The 18834-nt window shown below is 36.1% G+C and overlaps 1 protein-coding gene across 1 annotated transcript; it reads left to right on the forward strand.

Moving 5' to 3' along the window:
• Window positions 1-13088: 13088 nt before the first annotated feature.
• On the forward strand, window positions 13089-16943 carry LOC139196206 (uncharacterized). The gene is made up of 5 exons (XM_070821876.1): window positions 13089-13234; window positions 13681-13738; window positions 14179-14307; window positions 14514-14783; window positions 16548-16943. Exons 1-5 carry the CDS (start codon window positions 13089-13091, stop codon window positions 16941-16943), a joined length of 999 nt encoding a protein of 332 aa, XP_070677977.1.
• Window positions 16944-18834: the final 1891 nt, after the last annotated feature.

An 18834-nucleotide genomic window follows, 5' to 3' on the forward strand; every position in this document is an offset into this window, starting at 1 on the left:
CAATTGACACGTGTCATTTCATTTAATTTTGGTTAATTTTTTTCAAAATTGAAAAACTAACATTTAATATGAAAATTAGCTAGAGTTAAGTGAAATGACACGTGTCAATTGATTAGGTGTATACCACATAGTTTATGGTGGTGAACAAAAATGCTCTCGAATTTAACCAAATATGCATATAAGATGCCATAAATAACTTCAAAATAATCTGACATAAATAACTTCAAAATAATCCGACATCATTAACTTCATAAATAATCTGAAGTGGAAACATTTTTATATAATTTTGTCTGTTATGTGGTTTGATTACGCGAGTCCGGATCCTCTTTGTGGGGATCTCTAAAATTCGTGAATTGTATCCGTTTATCGTATATCATGCGGTCAGAAATCATTTTAAATATTTTTATTTAAAATTAAACATAAACAGTACTTAACAAAAACTGACCACACGATATATAGTGAATGAACATGATTCACGGATCTCCAGGATTCTCACTAAAATGATCCGAAGAGGATCCTGTTGGTGATTACACTTTTTGTTTTTGAGTTACAAATGTCCCTCCAAGTTATTGATTTTGCTTTATTTTATTCAGTTTTGATACATAAAAAGAGCTTCAAATTTTATCAAAATAGAGAAGAAAACAAGTGTTGAGGGATTTTTCAGACGTACAATACATGAAACATTAATCGATTCAGGTCTAATTTCACATAAAACTTCTTCCTTTAAGAGCGGTTCTAAACAAAACTATATGGATTCTTTCAACTAGGAGTGTCGCCTAAACAATATTGTAATTTATACATAAGAAAAATGAAGTTAGCCAACATGAGAAAAGGACAGGAACCTGGATCTTTCAAATTTCATCTGCAACTCAAATTTTAGAAGTACCATTTGTCCTAAATTGTATTATTAAACAGAAAAAAAAAAAAAAAAAAAAACCAAGATAGTTGAATGAAAAAGTGAAACCCCTTACGCATCAATTGTCATTTTCAATGGTGCTGGAAATTAAAGTTTTAGACCAATAATGCCTAAGATTACCGACACTTTAAAATTCGATTCTTAAATTTCTTACTGATCTTGGAACGATCTTCATGCCAGTTTGTGGGTCTGTGGTTTTGTATCACGTGCACTTAAGGAATTTTCGGTATATTGTAACACGGCTACTTATTGTTACTATTTAATTTAAATCATAACACATAAATTTAACTTATAGTGAGGTATACTATCTTTTTAATCCATATTTATTATAACACGTAAAGTAATAAATCAAGTGACGTACGTTTCTTGTAGAGATAAAAACTCCTCAATAATAGCTAAATATAGATAATTTATATTTTACATATTTATTCAAATATCATAAGTGGAGAATTTTATATGGATTCGGTCGGTCAATTGACTTTTGACTTGCTGCATTTCATGCACAGATGGTCATGTCTTACAATGCTTCGTTGTGCATGGTGACATTTTATTTCGACTGGGTTTCTACATCTTTAACAAATTTTAGTCAAACAACTTCTTGAGTTGTTAAAAGGTCGTTAATTCTAACTTCTGTAGCCGGTCCTTGATATCCATGAAAATAAAATAATACAAAAAAATATTAACGGGAGGTATTCAAAATCAAATTAGAATTTGAAATTTTTTACTTAAGTCCATATAACTTCTTTTTACTCTCAATTTAAACTTTATATATGAAATATCTATATAATCCTATTGCATAATTGTCATCAAGTACAAGATACGATCAATAAATAAAATAAGAAATATTATTAGCACTCCAAAAATCTCATTTAGCACTCTAAACTTTTAATAATTAGAAAGAAAAATATACTTGTGAGGAGTGTAGAATGAGATTTTTGGAGTGCTAATAACAGTTCCCATAAAATAAGGTTTATCAATAAACGCACACCCAATAATCAAACCCTAACAAAAAATGACAGCATCGTAGATATCATGTTATTAAAAAAATGATCAGCAATACAATTTTTATGTTTATGTACATGCTTCTTTCTCTTACACCAAAAATAACAATATCAATTACAAATAAACAAGAAGTTTTCTCACCAAATAGAGCTGCTCTCAACTAGATTTCCTATCTTCCATCGAATTGCTTCTCATGTATTTTTGTTGCTTCTGAGTTTTCTAATTTCAAACAGGTACAATTTGATTAACTTAGTGGATCAATTCCATTGCCGAGGTATTTATATGATTTAATCTTTTTAGGGTACAGGCTCCTTGGTCTCCTAAATGTTGACCATACATATTCTCTTATACTTCAAAACCTCTCACAACATAATGGAAGAAGAATAATCTTTACAACTTTTTTCTCCTGAACGCATGATTCAAGACCAGAATGTTAGAAATGCTACTTCTTTCCTACCTCCTATTATTTTGTTTCATGGCACTACAAATTACTTCATACCATTACCATCAAATGTCAAGTATACGTTTCCCCATAAATGAATTATTTGATTGCATGTAGTTATTTCTTAATGAAAATATTGAAAATCTATATAGTTGGCGCAAAGCAACTTAGAATTTACCAAGAGCAACGATGTAGAGGATGATGGAAACTCTATAAAAAATAAATATTGGAAGGAGATAATGTTTGAGGAAAGAATGCTTTGATTTTGGTTTTTTATTTTAAAATGGGTGTAAAGATAAATTTATATATTGAATTGGGCTTGTGAGGATAGTTTAGGTAGTAAATTTGAGTTTAAAGAGATATTAATAGTTTAATTAAAAATAATATGGGTGCAAAGAGTAAGCTGAGTGTAAAAAGTAGTTATATGAGTTCAAATAAAATTTCCTTAGAATTTTGAGGGATCACTTAGTACTACTGTGAAATCCCGTTCCTGGATTTCACTATTGTAATCTACATATTTCGTATTCGCGGGATTTTATGGTATTTTCGCGAATTTAAATTTATTTTAGATTTTAATTACTTAATTACAAAGTTTGAAGTTTTGAAAATAATTACTAAATCCGTAGACCTATGGGGGTCACTCTTAATGTTTTTTTTAATTGGGCTCAACCCACGAGCGCATAGGGGAAGGGCGTTCGTGAATTGGGACAAGAAAGGAAACGTTACAGAAGTTAAAAGTTTTTATAAAATAAATAAAAAAAAGGTTAACAACTGCCAGAGGGCAGCAAGAGAGAATAGGAGGTTGCGGGAGAGAAAAAGATGGGAGGTTGGCCAAATCGGGAAAGGAGAGAGGAAGAGGATAGGGCAATGGGAAGAGGGGAAAGGAGAGAAATGAGGGAAGGAGAGAAGGGGGATAGGAAGCCTAGCGAGCCAGGTCATAGATGGACCCATAAACCCAACGAAAATTTATGAGTTCCAACATCAATTCCGGTGTTTTTCCGGCGATCCAAAGCTTGTCACCACCTGAAAATCAATCACCATTATCCCCTATTTAGTTTACACCCAAGATTGTTGGGGTTTTGGCCCCGTATCACGAAGAACGGAACCATCGGTTCTGGGGGTGCCACAATAGAAATCCACCAATCGTGAAAGCTACGTCGACCACCACCACCACCACCAAAACACCCCTCTTGAGGCTTGGAACAAAGCACAACAACTATAGGGGCGGCGGAGCACCGAAGGTGATGGATCGAAGCCACCAATTTCTAGGGTTTTTTGACAAGTTCAAGGGAAACTAGGGCTTTTTCTAGCCAAATTGGACTTGTCCATAGGTATAAAACTTGCTCTACTCATTGAGATCTTCATTTCTATGAAATTTGGTAATTTTTTGAAATAGTTGAATTTTTCGGGGAGTCGGGGCTACCGGCCGCCACGTGAGGCGGCGTGTGGGCCAAGACCCCACTTACCCTTCCTAGACTAATTTAGATACCCTAATTCCATATGTGACGTTTGATTGACGAAAACTCGTCGTATGACTATAGTTTTGATAGGGACCACCACTTAGACATTATATGAATTGATGATTCGACCATTGGATTGGCATCAAACTTAAATACGTAATAGTACATAATATTTGAGGATATTAAGAACTTATGGATTGGAAAGCTGGCGTACGGATCTTCCCAAATTGGATTTCTAAGTTTGTAAAACCAATTGTCGACCGCCACTTGATTTAGTGATTGGTGGAGATCCGACCGTTGGATTTCAATGAAATTGTAGTATGTTATTCTAGAAGTATAATGTGGACTTTGAAAAGTTACGGATCAAAAATCTGAATGGTGGATCTTCCGGTTTAGATTTCTAGGTTTATGGACCCTACTCTCGATCTTGATCAACAGTTGACTTTTTAGTCAACTAGACCGAGTTATTCTAGTGTGTTGTTTATCTTAGAGTGTTGTTGAGATCTCAGGGAGCTTATGGGCTCATTGTGTTGACGCGTGTCTCGATTTATGTCTTAGTGGCACCATATTGAGTTATACTTGTTTATTAAATGTGATTTATATTGAATTGTTATTTTTATTTTTAGCCATCGATCTATGTTTATTAATTGTGATTCGACCGTAGTTTGGAAACGTTTATGAAATGTGGTTTGATTTGTATGATTGGTATGATGTGTATGATTGTTTTTATGATAATGTGAACCTAGAATCTTATTATGAGTATTATGTAAAACTTTTATGCTTGTATGATAAGATAGTTAGTGGTCATGAAAAGTTGATAGTGTAGGCGCCTACGTTGCAAATCATAGGGATTGAGGTAAGAGTAGATTGTGTGCTGAATTGATTGCACCAGGTAGCAGTGGTACTTAGAGGGTCATGCTTGGCATATCTGCGATGAAGGACCATACGTATTTTAAGGGTGATCATGCTTGGTATATCCGCGATGGGTGATCACCGCCTACATGATTAGACTATGCCTATGGTCCTGCTTGGAATATTTGCGATGGGGGACCATACATATTCTAGGAGTGATCATGTTTGGTATATCCGCGATGGGTGATCACTACCTAGAGTTATAGGATACAGTCTTGCTTGGTATATCCACGATAAGGGACTGTTAGAGGTGATCATGCTTGGTATATCCACGATAGTGGACCATACGCATTTTAGAAGTGATCAGGCTTGGTATATTATTGATGGGTGATCACTACCTAGAGTTAGGATGTGCTCCTGCTTGGTATATCCGCGATGAGGGACCATACGTATTCAGGGGTGATCATGCTTGGTATATCCGCGATAGGGGACTATACGCATTCTAGGAGTGATGAGGATTAGTTGTACTTGGTACATTTGATAGGCAATCATATTTTAATTTGGTTCCGTTTAGTGGTCTGGAACCCGATGTTGTTGAATTTCGTTGAGTGGTCCGAAATCCCATTCTTTAGAAATGTAGGCTTGGCTGAACTGTGTCACTCTAGCCTTAGCTTTTAGTGTATTTGTGAATAATGGTTTCGAGAATCTTGTGAATTGAATTAGAAAAGCTGTTGGACGTCTGGGTGACTCATTCGGGATTTCCAGTGATTCAATTATGATTTCATAAAGTATGAATTTAGAAGGTATGGACATGATTGTTATTATTTGGTTAAATTAGTTAATTAATATGGATAGAGAATGGTATTGTGCTTCGTCAGTTCTTTGATATGATACATGATGTGAATTGCGATATCATGTTGAAACATAGTGATTTATATGATGGATGAATTGGAAAGCATATGTGTGGGAATGGCATACCTGCGTGCATGATAAGGTGATAATTGTTGTTTGGCTTATGGTTGATGTGCAATGTGGTACTCTATGATTCTGCTAGAAATATTTTACGAAAAGATTAGAGTTTGACAAATGGTGAACTACGAATGGCTTGATCCCTATTAAGGGTACGTAGGCAGTCTAACAAGGAGGTTAGATGCAACCATAAAGCGTACAAAAAATCACTACTCAGTTGTATTGTGAGTTGTGCTTTGTACATATCCCAGAGGCGAGGTATGTTAGATATACATGAAATTGGTGACGTCACATGTTGACCCTGGACGTATGTCGGGATCGAGGTGTGACAACTATGGTCTAGTGATATTCCTCTTTACTTGTAACTAAGATGTTTTAGGTTCGATTCTCGTCAAAGACGAATTTAAACCACATTGTTGCTAGCGTATTTTGAAGCTTAGCTCACTCCTCAATCCCCTAGTGTATATAATATCGTTTATTTTAAAAAAAAATTTAGAATTTTGAGAGATTTTAATGAATTTGTAAATTCATGGATTTTTCTGGAGTTTAGTTCATTAGTAGAGATTTCAAGTATCATTTTGATTCAATTCCCTCAAAATCTCAATGGTGGATGTGAGATTTGTGAATGCTTAAAATATACTAGGAAATCTCTCAAACTCCCTACAATTGCTCAACTTTTTAAATTTTTTTTACAATTAATTCCTAATTAAATACACCTAGTGACACACCCCGACCTGAATCAAGGCATGTTGGCCATCACGTGAAGGTGACGTAGCCATGTGCACAGTGCGGAAGCAATGAAGATATAAGGAAATGCGAATAAATAGAACCAAGTTACCAGCAATACTAACTAAGAAAAGGTGCTAGTGCTAGATTAAGAGTGAAATACATAATCAGAGCACAAATAGCCTAAGTGCAGTCCGACTGGACAAGTACTAATTATATGACACCCAAAGGTGATCCTACATTTATGATGTTCTGTCAACCGTCATCGAAATCCCCGTGAGCCACCAAAGCACTTCTACCTAAAACCTGGAGGGGTGCATAACAGAAAGTGTGAGTGGGCAAAAACAAAGCTTTTCAAAATCATTTCATTTCTTAAAAGTTCTAACCCCTCGCTGTAAAACCTGTATAATTTCCCAGAAAATATAGTATATGCTATATCAGAAATCATGCTCAGGACAAAATCCATAGAAATATACCATGTCAAAGTATCTCAATAAAATGCCATAAATAATTCAGTTAAAATGTATCAATGCCAGGTATCATATCAGCTGGATCCACCTAATGTCACATACACGGCTGAGTATATAACTCATAATCAATCTCAATCATATCAAATCCTGCACACGAGTCGGAACCATCTAAAGTGGTATGTACGACAAGATTAGGTTTAAAATAAATATGTTCTAGTGCTACGATCATGTGAAGACTGTGCGAATAATTGTGGGTCACCTACGAGTCGAAACCACCTAATGTGGTCTGTACGACAAGCTTGTGCACCTAACTTGGATCCAAGGTGAGCATATGATGCGAGAGGTGAACATCACGTGAATGACTATGCCCTAACTCTGGGAGGGAGCACTAACACCGGGGTGCAGGTTTATGAGCTCTCAATACATCACATCATATCTCACATAACTGAAGCAATCTCATATCTTTAATTCATGAACTTACCTGGCACCTACCTATGCGTCCGCATCATCAATCGTAAATATATGCAACTACTAATGCATAAATAAAATAGGTAGATACTTTGCATGGCATTTCAAAACGTATAATCAATGAATTTCATTTTCTCGAAAAAATCTCAAGTATATAAGTATATACGGAAAACCAAAAGCCCACTCACTGGTATGTTGAAGGGTTGTAGCCCCCGAGCCTCGATTGATGGCACTCGTCCTCAGGAAAGGTATCACTTATATGCGAAACAACTATATAAACGTTATTTAAAGCACATACACAAAACTAGGAAATAACTTCTCATACATTGCTCAAATGGGGTATTTGAATATACCACCATGACCTACTCAACCTCAAAAACATCCCCATATTTTTAGAAAAATTTTCTGAGCACCCACGCGCCCTCACGCGCTGGCCAAGGCAAGACCAGACGCGGGGCTCACGTGCAGGCACGTGCTTGGCACACCAAACAAATTCCCTAATGGCATTAGGGAATATTCCGTTAAATATAAGTACATGCCGTTAAAGTTACCTGACGGCGTTAGAATATTCCGTCAACTTTGATGGAATATTCTCCTCCTTCTTCCTTGGTTTGCCGGAGTCCGGCTCCGGTCACCGCTGCGATTGCCGGAAACTGGGAAAATTATAAAACTTTATATCTTCTTCGATTCTTAACCAAAACTCATGAAACTTAAACCAAAATGAAGCTTGGGACGAAAGGAACAAGTTCTTACCACTCAAGAGTCCTAAAACCAACGGGAAGTAGTCGGAAAATCCTTCGATATTCCGGTCACTCCTACAACTCACCAAACTCAAGCTTCCCGATGTCCAAAACGCTTCAAAATTACTCCCCAAGCTTCATGAAGACGTTCTAAAGCTTCCTAGAACCTTAAAACTTGAAGAAAAGGCCACGATCACGAGTGCATGAATAGTACCCACGATCGGGGTTCCTGGGTTCTTGGGTTTTCGAAGGATTCACATTCAACTAAGGGTATGGATGAGTTCCTGAGCTCACCAGGAATACGAATATGGCCTCCAAAACCTCTATCTGTGAAGAAATTGTTTGGTTTAAGGTTTATCCGTACGTATTGTACGGACAATGGAAGAAAATCGAGAGGGAAAGAGAGAGAAGAGTCAACAGGGTTGGGTATGGGTGTGAGTGAGTGTGTGTGGTCCAGTTTTGGGTTACTAACAACAACTAAAACTTGAACTTTAAGTTTCAAAAACTTAGGAACTAACTAAATTAATTTAAAATCCAAACTCAAGCCACAACACTACATAACGTACTTGACGTCCAAGGGCAATTTAGTCATTTCACGCCATCGATAAAATAATTCGGGACGGGTTGTGATACCTAGAATGTTATAAACTTCTTTAAAATCCTAATTGATTACATCCGGATTTCTAAAGATTTTAATAAATTATTTTAGAATCCTGATTAAATACACTTTGAATTTTAGAGAATCACTTAAAATCCTGATTGAATAACTCTAGATTTATTATTAAAAAAAAATTCCTCAAAATCACAATTGAATACCACCCCTATATGTGTATGAGATATCAATCATATTGATCATAACTTATAAGTCACCTTGACACAAAATGAAAAACCTAGGATGAAATGACTATTATCTATAGTAAACTAATTCCACAGAAATTTTAATTTACATTTAGTAATTTCAATTTATCTTTCTGAACCAATTTTCTAGTTGTCACATAATTATATAATTCATGACATTTGTTGGTTTCTTTTAAAAAGAATAGCTATATATTTTAATTAATTTAATGTTAAAGTTTGATAAAGGTTGATGACTATATTTGATTTAAGAAAGAGCGATCTTAATTAAAAATTTCAACATTAGATTAATTAATTTAAAGTTATAGTTTTTTTTAGAGTAAGGATAGTAGATTCCACTCATAAAAAAATTAAAAAAATAATAAAAAACAGTTGGATTTTATATTATGATTATTATAATTGTAACAGTTGAATTGGGCTATGATGACTACATTTCTTTATGTTAAGATTATTGTAACATATAACTTTTTGTTAAAATTGGATCCCTTAAATCCCAACCTGTGAATATAATAACATCCACTTGCTTACCGTAACCTACCGCCTCAAATGTTATGTGTCACATCCCCGAACATATTTTTTTCTGTTAAGTTTCACTGTCGGCACGTTATTCTTTCTTAAATACTATTTAGCTAAAAAACAAATAAAGCTAAAAACAAATAAAAAAAGATCGTTTGTAGTTTCAGTTTAGTGTGGTCCAAAATAAATCCAGATGGGTATCGGGCGGCGGTGGCCAACTTTTCAACTTGTGTTAGGAGATGTGAGTAATATTGTTATAATCACCACCACACTTTTGGGGCATATATGGTGTATTTGGATCGAAGTTCTTCGTTAGGTGCATGAACCATACGATAAGAGACATTTAGAACGTGCGATAAGATTGTGTTTTATGAAGGAGTTTCTGATCAAGAACGTTAGACTACGAAAGTATTCGGATTAAGTGAAACTTTAAAGTATTTGGATTAAGAAAACCCTAATTTCATTTTATGGTGGTTGTATAAATAAATCATGATTATCCCTTGTGTAATTTTGTTATTAAAGCGAGTAAATGCATGTATCTCCAGTCTTATAAGTGACACCTGCATAAGATATGATCTGAATAAGAAAGAAATTAATCAATACTAATTGGTGGATTTGGAAGTTAATTTGACAATGCATTAAGAAATATTCCATGACCATTTCAGTTAACTATACCAACAACAAGATCACACATGTAAAATACAAATTAAGAAGACAAATTGAGCTGATGGATTATACGTATATGGGCAGAATGCAAGAAGCACTTGCCAAAAAAGTCAGAAGTGCGGAAAGCTACTTAGATAAGACCATGATGTAAGAACGTCATAAAAGTTTTTGATTTTATTAATTAATTAATATTCGACATTTAATTTTTCCCTAATCTCATCAAGCATATACTATAAGGAATCCATATTTTATGATTCTTTTTGCCCTGAAATGTACTGAACGGGGCTAAATGCATCGCATGCTCTCACTATCTCACCGTCACTCATATGAGCTACCTCAATATTTTTAGCTTTTCATTTAAGCATGTGCGGATTTACAATTTTTCTTAATTATATTAATATAAGGGATTCTTCAAAAAAAAAATCAAGATAATGTTCCAAGTTGCATGCTTGAGTACTTTCCAAGAACTTCTCTTTATGTCTCTTTTTAATTTCTACTTAATTTTGAATATGTTTTTGAACAGTCACTTTATTCTACAGTTTAGTGGTATTTTTTTTCACTTGTAAGTGAGATGTCTTAAGTTCGATTATTGTCAAATGCGAATTTAAATCACATTATTGCTAACCTATTATGAGATTAAGATCATCTCTTATTCCTTAATATAGATAATATCGTTTGATAAAATTAAAAAAAAATTGTTTCTGAGCAAAAATCTAGCTCTACCCGAATTTTCAATGACATAAAAATTAAACCATTGATCGATAAGATTATGGTATGCGTACTATGTACGTGCCCTAGCTCTTTCCTGGAAGCTCACTCTTGAGAGTAGAGAGAGAGAGTTTTTTTTTTTTGTGGGTTTATGTCATTCGGTCATTGCAAGATTGCCCAAATAATGGAACAAGCAATATTTGCAACTTGCAATTAGAAATATATTTTATTAGCACATTTTCAAGAAAATTGAAATCCACATCTTTTGAATATAAGTTGAATGAGCTTAATTCAACAGGAATATATGAATAATAGACCATTCGCCAAATTTGATTACTAGCTAGATAGAGAAGAATTATCTAGATGTGCGCCATATTATATAAATGTACGACATTATTATTTTTTAATAATTTACTCTAATATTTGTTGTAACATTGGATTAGTTTGGGTTTCTTTATCCCACATATATATAAAATTATATGCATATATTGACCAAATTTTTAGTGCAGAAAATTTAAGTTCTAACTCGGAAACAACTTTTGTACTTTTATGGTTTTGGCTTACAATTTTAGCCCGAAATTGTAAATGAATGATTTTAGCCTAATTTTTTTCCATTTACTTTTTTTTTTAAATTAAAATTTATGTAGGTTATCATAATTTATATTTATGAACACTTTAACCTAAAAAAATATTTAAATTTCTGATAAATAATGAAAAATCACTAAACTTATCTCATTCTCACACATATGAACCACATGAAAGAAAGTGGAAAACCGCACAACCTACCCCATTCTTAAACACAAGCACATAGGTGAGTAGAAAGAAAAAAAATGAAGAATTGTTTGACAAAAGTGAATTTTGTGTGGATATTTCAACAAATACATAGGTATTTATAGAGCTCTTGGGTGAATTTTGATGTAAATAATTTTTTAATTGTTTTAGTTGTTGGATTTAATTTTGGGTTGTTAGATCCATTTTTTATAGTTAAATTTGCTCATATTCGATCTCAACCATTGATTTAATGTATTTATAAATTTGATTTTTTAAAAAAAAAAGAGATTGAATATGGATCGTTGGTTGAACCAACAGTACAACCACGTGGGTCGTTCGATAAAAAAAATAGTCATTAGTCTTTTTGAAAGTGACCGACAACGTCAGCGACTGGTCCTAGCTCATTTTCTGGGCTAAGTTTGTCCTAAAAATAAGTTTTAACCCAAAAGGATTCTAAAGGTGTTTTCGACCCACATGCAAGCTATCAAGTCTCCAAAGAATTTTTGTTTAAGATTCACTGGAGACAAACAAACAATTCGAACTAAGAAGGAAATCCTACCTTAGCGTCACGTTGCAAATATTAAAATCCTTGGTCTAGAAAGTGGGCAAGATAAGAAAGTGGGAATATTTTTTCCAAGTTATTTCAGGTACAATTCATTCAAGGTTTTCTCATTCTTAATCTGATAAATGCATTTTGACAAGTACAGATGAAAAGGTAATATGTGGGTTTAATATCAATACCTGGTACTGGAGTAAGGTGGTACTCTGGATATCGTGATTGGAATCTTTATGAATACTAAGTTTGGTAGGTGATGTTTTTGCAAATCAACATCACTGAGGGGAGCTTCAAGCTCTGTCCCAGCACACAAACTTGGAGCTTCGAGCTCTATCCAAGCACACAAACTTACTTGTGTTTCGCTTTGTTACTTATTTTCTCTCAAAGTTCGTTTACTTTGGAAAGATTTATCGTATTAAAATTTTATTCCGTGAACAAGGAAGCAAGAGATGAGAAAAATTCGTGCAAACACGTTATTATCAAAGTCCAATGAATAGGGTACAAAAGGTACAACTGTTTAGGGGAGGCAAGCCTTCACCCCTAGCATATGACTTTTCCTACGATGACTACAATTACAAGGCAAACTTGACCAGGATCATCAATTCTGATGAGGTCCAGTCATCACCATCGACCATTCCCAGATGAAGGCAAGGAGGACTCCAATGAAGAAGAACCCTCCGAAGAATCTCAACACTTTGTTAAGGACCCATATGCAAAGACTATGATGAGGATGTCACATGGAGGTGAATGTTATAGAACAAGTTGTAAGAAGAAATGGAGATTATTATGGGATTATGGCTTGACTTTGTCTTGCCTACTTGCTTGGCAAAGATTGATTTGGTAAAAGTAAGTTTTTGGTTTGAGAATTTCAGACCTCAAAAACTCAAAGAGGGAACTGGGTGTGATAAATGAAGAGGCTTCATGATATAAACAAAAGGAAATGGATGAGGAAAACCTAAAAAGCCTCAACTATGAGAAAGCTATTTAAGGACAAGATATCAAGAAATCTCACCGTTGAAGATGAAAGAGTTTTTTCCTTGAGTGACTTCACTGGAATGAACATGCTTGCTCCTAAGAGCGGAGCCAGAAAATTAACAGTTGATGGGCTAGCTAAAAAGTATATAAAAAAAAAAAGTTGGTTTAAAAAAAATGACTATACGTTAATCTTATAAGAAAAGCTCGTCCAATTATTCTATGTTCTTCAACCTTTAATATGATAAATAGATACATAAATAAACAGAAAAAGATTAACACACTGTACAACTTTTTTAAATAGATAAAAATCATGCATAAAATAATCCAAAAACTAAAACATGCAACGAGTTGCTTTTGAAAAGAATTAAAAGCACTATACAAGTAAGTAATTATTGTCACGATTAACCATAAATGGATAGTATAAGAAGTGTAAAATAGATTTTGTTATTTAGGAAATAAATAGTATTGGTTAATGAAGTAAATAAATAAAAAATATACATGGGCTAATAGTGAGATAAATATATAAATAAATGAAATATAGGGAATAATTGGTCTATATCTACAAGAGCTACCTAGGCTATTGCCCAGGGTACTTGTACTTGGCTCCGCCCTCGCTTGTTCCGCAAGACACAATGATCTAATCCAGGTATGGAATCAGCAAAATCCTCTATATGTCTTAGAGTTCTTACAATCCAGGAATTGGTGTGCGCCGCAAGTAATCACACTTCTAAAGATGATGCAATTAGAACAAGGATTCAATATTAAAAAAGTCTATCTCCCCACCGGTATAAATACATTCATCTATGGTTCATCTCTGGTAACGCAATCATCACACTCTAATTCACATGTCAACTGCTTGAGTCTTATAATTGCTTACTAATTTAGCTATCGAAGAGCCTTTGGTCGTCACACACACACCCTTCACTCCCCCTCCCCAGGTCTTAGGCTTGCTCACGATTGTTTGTTGTTTTATAGGTTACTCGAATTTGCGCCTCTATCATCCACAACGATGCATGGATTTGGTTTTAATAGCAGGCATTTATGAAAAATGAGATTTTCATGATAGAGAAAAATGAAACTTAACAGGTTATAGACAGACCTACAACCAAGCCTGCCATTGGAGCCAAATGGGCTTTTAAGACCAAACTCAATTTGGATGGTTCTATACAAAAGTACAAGGCAAGGTTAGTTGCCAACGGGTATGCTCAAAAGCCTGTATGGACTTTATCTGACATTTGCCGTTGTGGTAAGAATGGATACCACTAGAACATTGATAGCACTTGCAACACATAAAGGTGGGAAAATATTTTAAATTGATGTCAAGTTTGCTTTCTTAAATGGAATCCTCCATAAGAAAGTCTATGTTGACCAACTTGAGGGTTTTGTGATACAAATGCAAAAGAGAATGTATAATGAAATAGGCACCAAAGAGATGGTATGAGGAAATTGATGCATATCTATTCAAATGTGGTTTTGAAAGAAGCCCTAGTGAGTCTACTCTGTACATTAAGGTCAAGGATGACACTGTCATTATAATCATTACAATGTATGTGGATGACATGGTTTACATAGGCAGCCGTGAAGAATTGATGACAGAGTTCAAGTCTGATATGATGAATAGGTATGAAATGACTGACTTGGGGTTGTTGCATCATTTCCTTAGCATGAGAATCCTGCAAACTGAGAGAATGGTATCTTTATTGGGGAAAAGAAATATGTTCTATCACTACTTGGCAAATGTGGTTTGAAAAGAGTTTACGAATGAGAAAATTTGCAAAAATGATGGCAATGATTCAACTGATGAAAGAGTTTACAGGAAAATTATGGGCAACTTATTGTATCTAACTGGTACTAGGCCTGACATTATGTTTGATGCATCACTGTTTGGACCCGATTTACAGAATCAGTTGGGCGTTGGATGGACAAAATATTTGGATCGCTCATAGGATAAAGATGTTTTTATTTCACGATAATTATTCTGATTAAAGATATCTAGATATTATCAATCAGAATAGTTATCTTGGAGTTTAAGTACATCAACAAACAGATTTTTATCCAACAAGATTGTAGTTGGATTCCATCTTGTCATATGGCCTTCATGCATGGTTGCGGCTGAATATATCAGCATGGGGTTTGATTAGAGTTGTTTGATGCATGGTCTTCATGCAGGCATATGTGACTTGCAGGTGGGATAAGTTCCAGTAGCAAATTGGATAGATGTTTCCAATATGTGGGGCGCATGGGCATTGAGAAAAACAAGGTGATTGTTTTAGACGTGAAAAGAACCGTGTGTGACTATCCAACAAATTTAATGATGGGATAAAGTTAAGTCAAAGTTGGAATAAAATAGGATTAGTATGCAGAGTCCTTATGTGGTCATCATTTTATTTCTCAGAATATTCCATTACAAGTCTTTAGGTACAATTGAAATCCTCTGTTTATCGTTCAGGCCGTGCTAAGCAAAGTACATCAGCCCTATAAATACATAGGCAGTAGCAACAGGGAAAGGCCTCTCCAATTCAACACACAAACTGCCCTGGGCAAACCTTCGCTCTACGCAAAACCTCTCAACAATCTTAAGATTTTTGTTTTCTTTTTTCGTCGACATACCTTCAGTTTGGTGTGGAGGCAACCGGTGAACATCTTTAGTTTGGATAAACAGCACTGTTGCAGTAGAATCAGCCGACCGTGAAGACCTTCAATTTGGATAAACAGCACTGTAACAAGGTCAACTGGTTATCTATCCAAGTCTCGACGAAATGAAGGTGTTACTAGAGCTCGGCATATCAAACGCCGAGTTGTTTATGATTCGGTATTCTCAAGTAGGTTTTAGAGTTCGACATTCTGACGACCGAACCACTTTCACGATCAAGACATACATTTGCTTTGAGTACCTGTGTCCCTATACTCTAGTGTCGATTCGGCGTGCTTATACTCTTACGAATATAATCACTATGATCGAATCTGGCACCGACGATTTGTGAACTTCGCAGAACTAGTAGCCTTGTCTTTAGACTCTAGAACCCGAAGGCCGAAAATGTTCCTTCCTCGGCTGCAGTTGCAAGATCGAGAAGTCAGCCGCGCGCTCAACGCAACATCAACACATTTTACTCCTCAGCCGAGCCCGGCCAATGAGTTGGCACGCCTTGCGAACAATCGAAGAACGTAGTTAGCTTATTAATTACTCGGTCTGCGCGCCACGTAAGCTTGGTAGTTTTTAGGGTCTACAATCACTCTTGGCAAGATTTATGCATTGTTCTACTAAGAAGCATATTGAGATAACCAAAAGGGTTCTGAGGTATATACAATGGACCATTGACTATGAAATTGAATTTGAGAAAGGGAAGCAAGCTATTCTTATTAACTATTATGACAGTGATTGGAATGGGAGTGAGGATGATATGAATAGAACATTTGGATATTCTTTAACATTTAGCAGTGGTGTGTTTTCCTAGGCTTCTGTGAAACAAAATAGTGTTGCTTTCTTAACTGTAGAAGTTGAGTATGTCAGTGCAGCTAAGGCAACAACTCAAGCCATTTGGTTGAGATTTGCTTTAAAGGATTTTGGAGAGATGCAGGCAGAAGCTACCCCTCTTATGTGTGACAACGTATCAACAATAACCATGACCAAGAACCTAGTCTTCCATCGAAAGTCCAAACACATCAACAGAAAGTACCATTTTATTAGAGAAGCTCTGCAACAGAATGTGATTGAGCTTATTTACTGCAAGAGTGAAGATCAGCTTGTTGATATCTTTATTAAAGCCCTTCCTAAAGGTCGATTTTGTTACCTTAGAGAACTCATTGGTGTGAAATCAGTAAACAACTTGGAAGGGAATGTTGATAATTAAGTTGTTTTCAAATTTCTTTATTTGCTTATGTCATTTTCTCATAGGACAAGCGTAAGGTCTAGATTCAATCTCTTATGTAAGACTTTTATGTCCTTGTATTAGCCAAGTGTCACCTTGTATGGCTAAGATTGGATTCTGTGCTAAAAGGAATGTAAGAGAATGTTGGTTATGTGCTCTGCAATTATTTGAGCAGCCGCATACAATGAAATAAAAAGTTTTCCTTTTACATAAATTGTGTGGCCGATCTTTCTTCTTCTTCAATCCAAAATTATAAATTGATTATTCAAAACAAGCTTTGTTTATACTATATTTAGGGCCTCGTATTTAGACCTCGTATAAATATTCGAGGGACTTAAATGTAATTATGTAATAAAGGAATGGGCAAATATGTAATTAGGGGATGAGCCCTTATTCTATAAAAGGGCCTCCTCACCCTCACAAACCCTAAGCCTCTCCTATCTAGGGCAAAGCTCTCACACTCTCTCCCTCATTTCTCAGAGAAATACAATACAATCAGTGTGGACGTAGCCCAAACCTTGGGGTGAACCATGATAACTCTTCTGTTATTTACATTTCATGCAAATTCACTGTCGAATTAACATTGTACCAAGACCTCCGGTTTTGTACATCAACATTTGCCGCCGTCTGTGGGAATTGATACGAAAAGTTGTGTTGGTTCTCTTTCATTTTTTTCGCCTCCACCGTGAATCTGCAAAATCATAAAAACCCAGAAACAGAAAACACCCAGATCTCATTTTAAAGATACCACATTTTTTCCAATCATTTCCTAGAAAAACCCAGAAACATAAAAAATCCAGAATCTGAAACACTCAATCTCTCTCTTCTCTCTCTCCTCGCTCTCCTCCGCGCTCTCAATCTTGGCTCTCCTTCCCCACCATCTTAACCGTCTCTCTCAGACTCAATCAGACAAAGGAAGCCGCCGGAAAGAAATGAACCAATTTCCAGGATCCATATCCCTAACCCCATACGACCTGTCCTGTTCTTCGAAGCTCGTCCGACCTTCTGGGTTCGAGCCTTAAAGATCGTCGTTTCCCATTTTCACAACCTCGCCCACGATGGAGCCCGACCGCGCCCACTTCGCGACTTTGAATCGGAGAAATGCCGGAGAAGGGGCTACGCTGGCCGTCATCGCAGCAGTGGACATGGAGTCAAAGGTTCGGCCATCTGCTTCAATGGCGAGTTGGGTTGTTAATGGCAGTGGTTATCGTCGAAATGATGGTGGTTTGGAGCTTCGATGCCACAACTATGCAGAGCTTCGTCGAAGCTACGAGGTCCCGCCAAGCTTACCTCATTACAAAGGAAGTATGGGTCGGGTCGCAGCTGGGTTTGAGCCTAATTTAACAAAGAATCTTCTGGCTCGGTGGCTAGCTCCGGGGGGAGAGCCCTGTAAAGATTCTAAAACGCGAGAAGCTGGGCGTAGAGAGCCAAGATTGAGGCAGAATGGTGGCTATTTGGTCTTGTAGCAGTTTATCGGGGATCAACCTGAGCTACACCATTCTCACTTTCTACATTCAACAGCGAGGGATGAGGTTCCGAGATCAATCTTCGTCGTCCCCATATGAGACGCCATCGTCGACCCCAACCTTGGGAATGCCGTCGTCAACGTTTCAGCAGCAACAGCTGCAGACACTGTTGTTTAACCTTCAGCAGCTTTATTCTCCTAGCGCCTTAGAACCTGAGGGTCCATTCTATATGCCCTCGTTTGAAGAGCCGACGCCCTTCCCTGACGTCAACTTAATGAATAAGATTGATCCTGTTGATCTTATCCATTTCTCCCTCCCCAGTCGCGATAGTCAAACTCAGGAAAAAGACCTCTGACCCGACTCGACTTCTCCGTCTTCGACGCCACTGGAGCTGACAACCCCTCTTC

Source organism: Malus domestica, chromosome 05 (genome assembly GCF_042453785.1).
Source record: "Malus domestica chromosome 05, GDT2T_hap1".
NCBI lineage: Eukaryota > Viridiplantae > Streptophyta > Magnoliopsida > Rosales > Rosaceae > Malus > Malus domestica.

What these genes read in the sequence shown, in the direction of transcription:
- LOC139196206 (XM_070821876.1), top strand. Translation starts at nt 13,089, where the DNA reads ATGAGAAAGCTATTTAAGGACAAGATATCAAGAAATCTCACCGTTGAA. An exon ending in GTTGATGGGCTAGCTAAAAA is followed by an intron (nt 13,235 to 13,680) that starts GTATATAAAAAA and finishes GCTATTGCCCAG; the next exon opens with GGTACTTGTACTTGGCTCCG. An exon ending in GACACAATGATCTAATCCAG is followed by an intron (nt 13,739 to 14,178) that starts GTATGGAATCAG and finishes GAAACTTAACAG; the next exon opens with GTTATAGACAGACCTACAAC.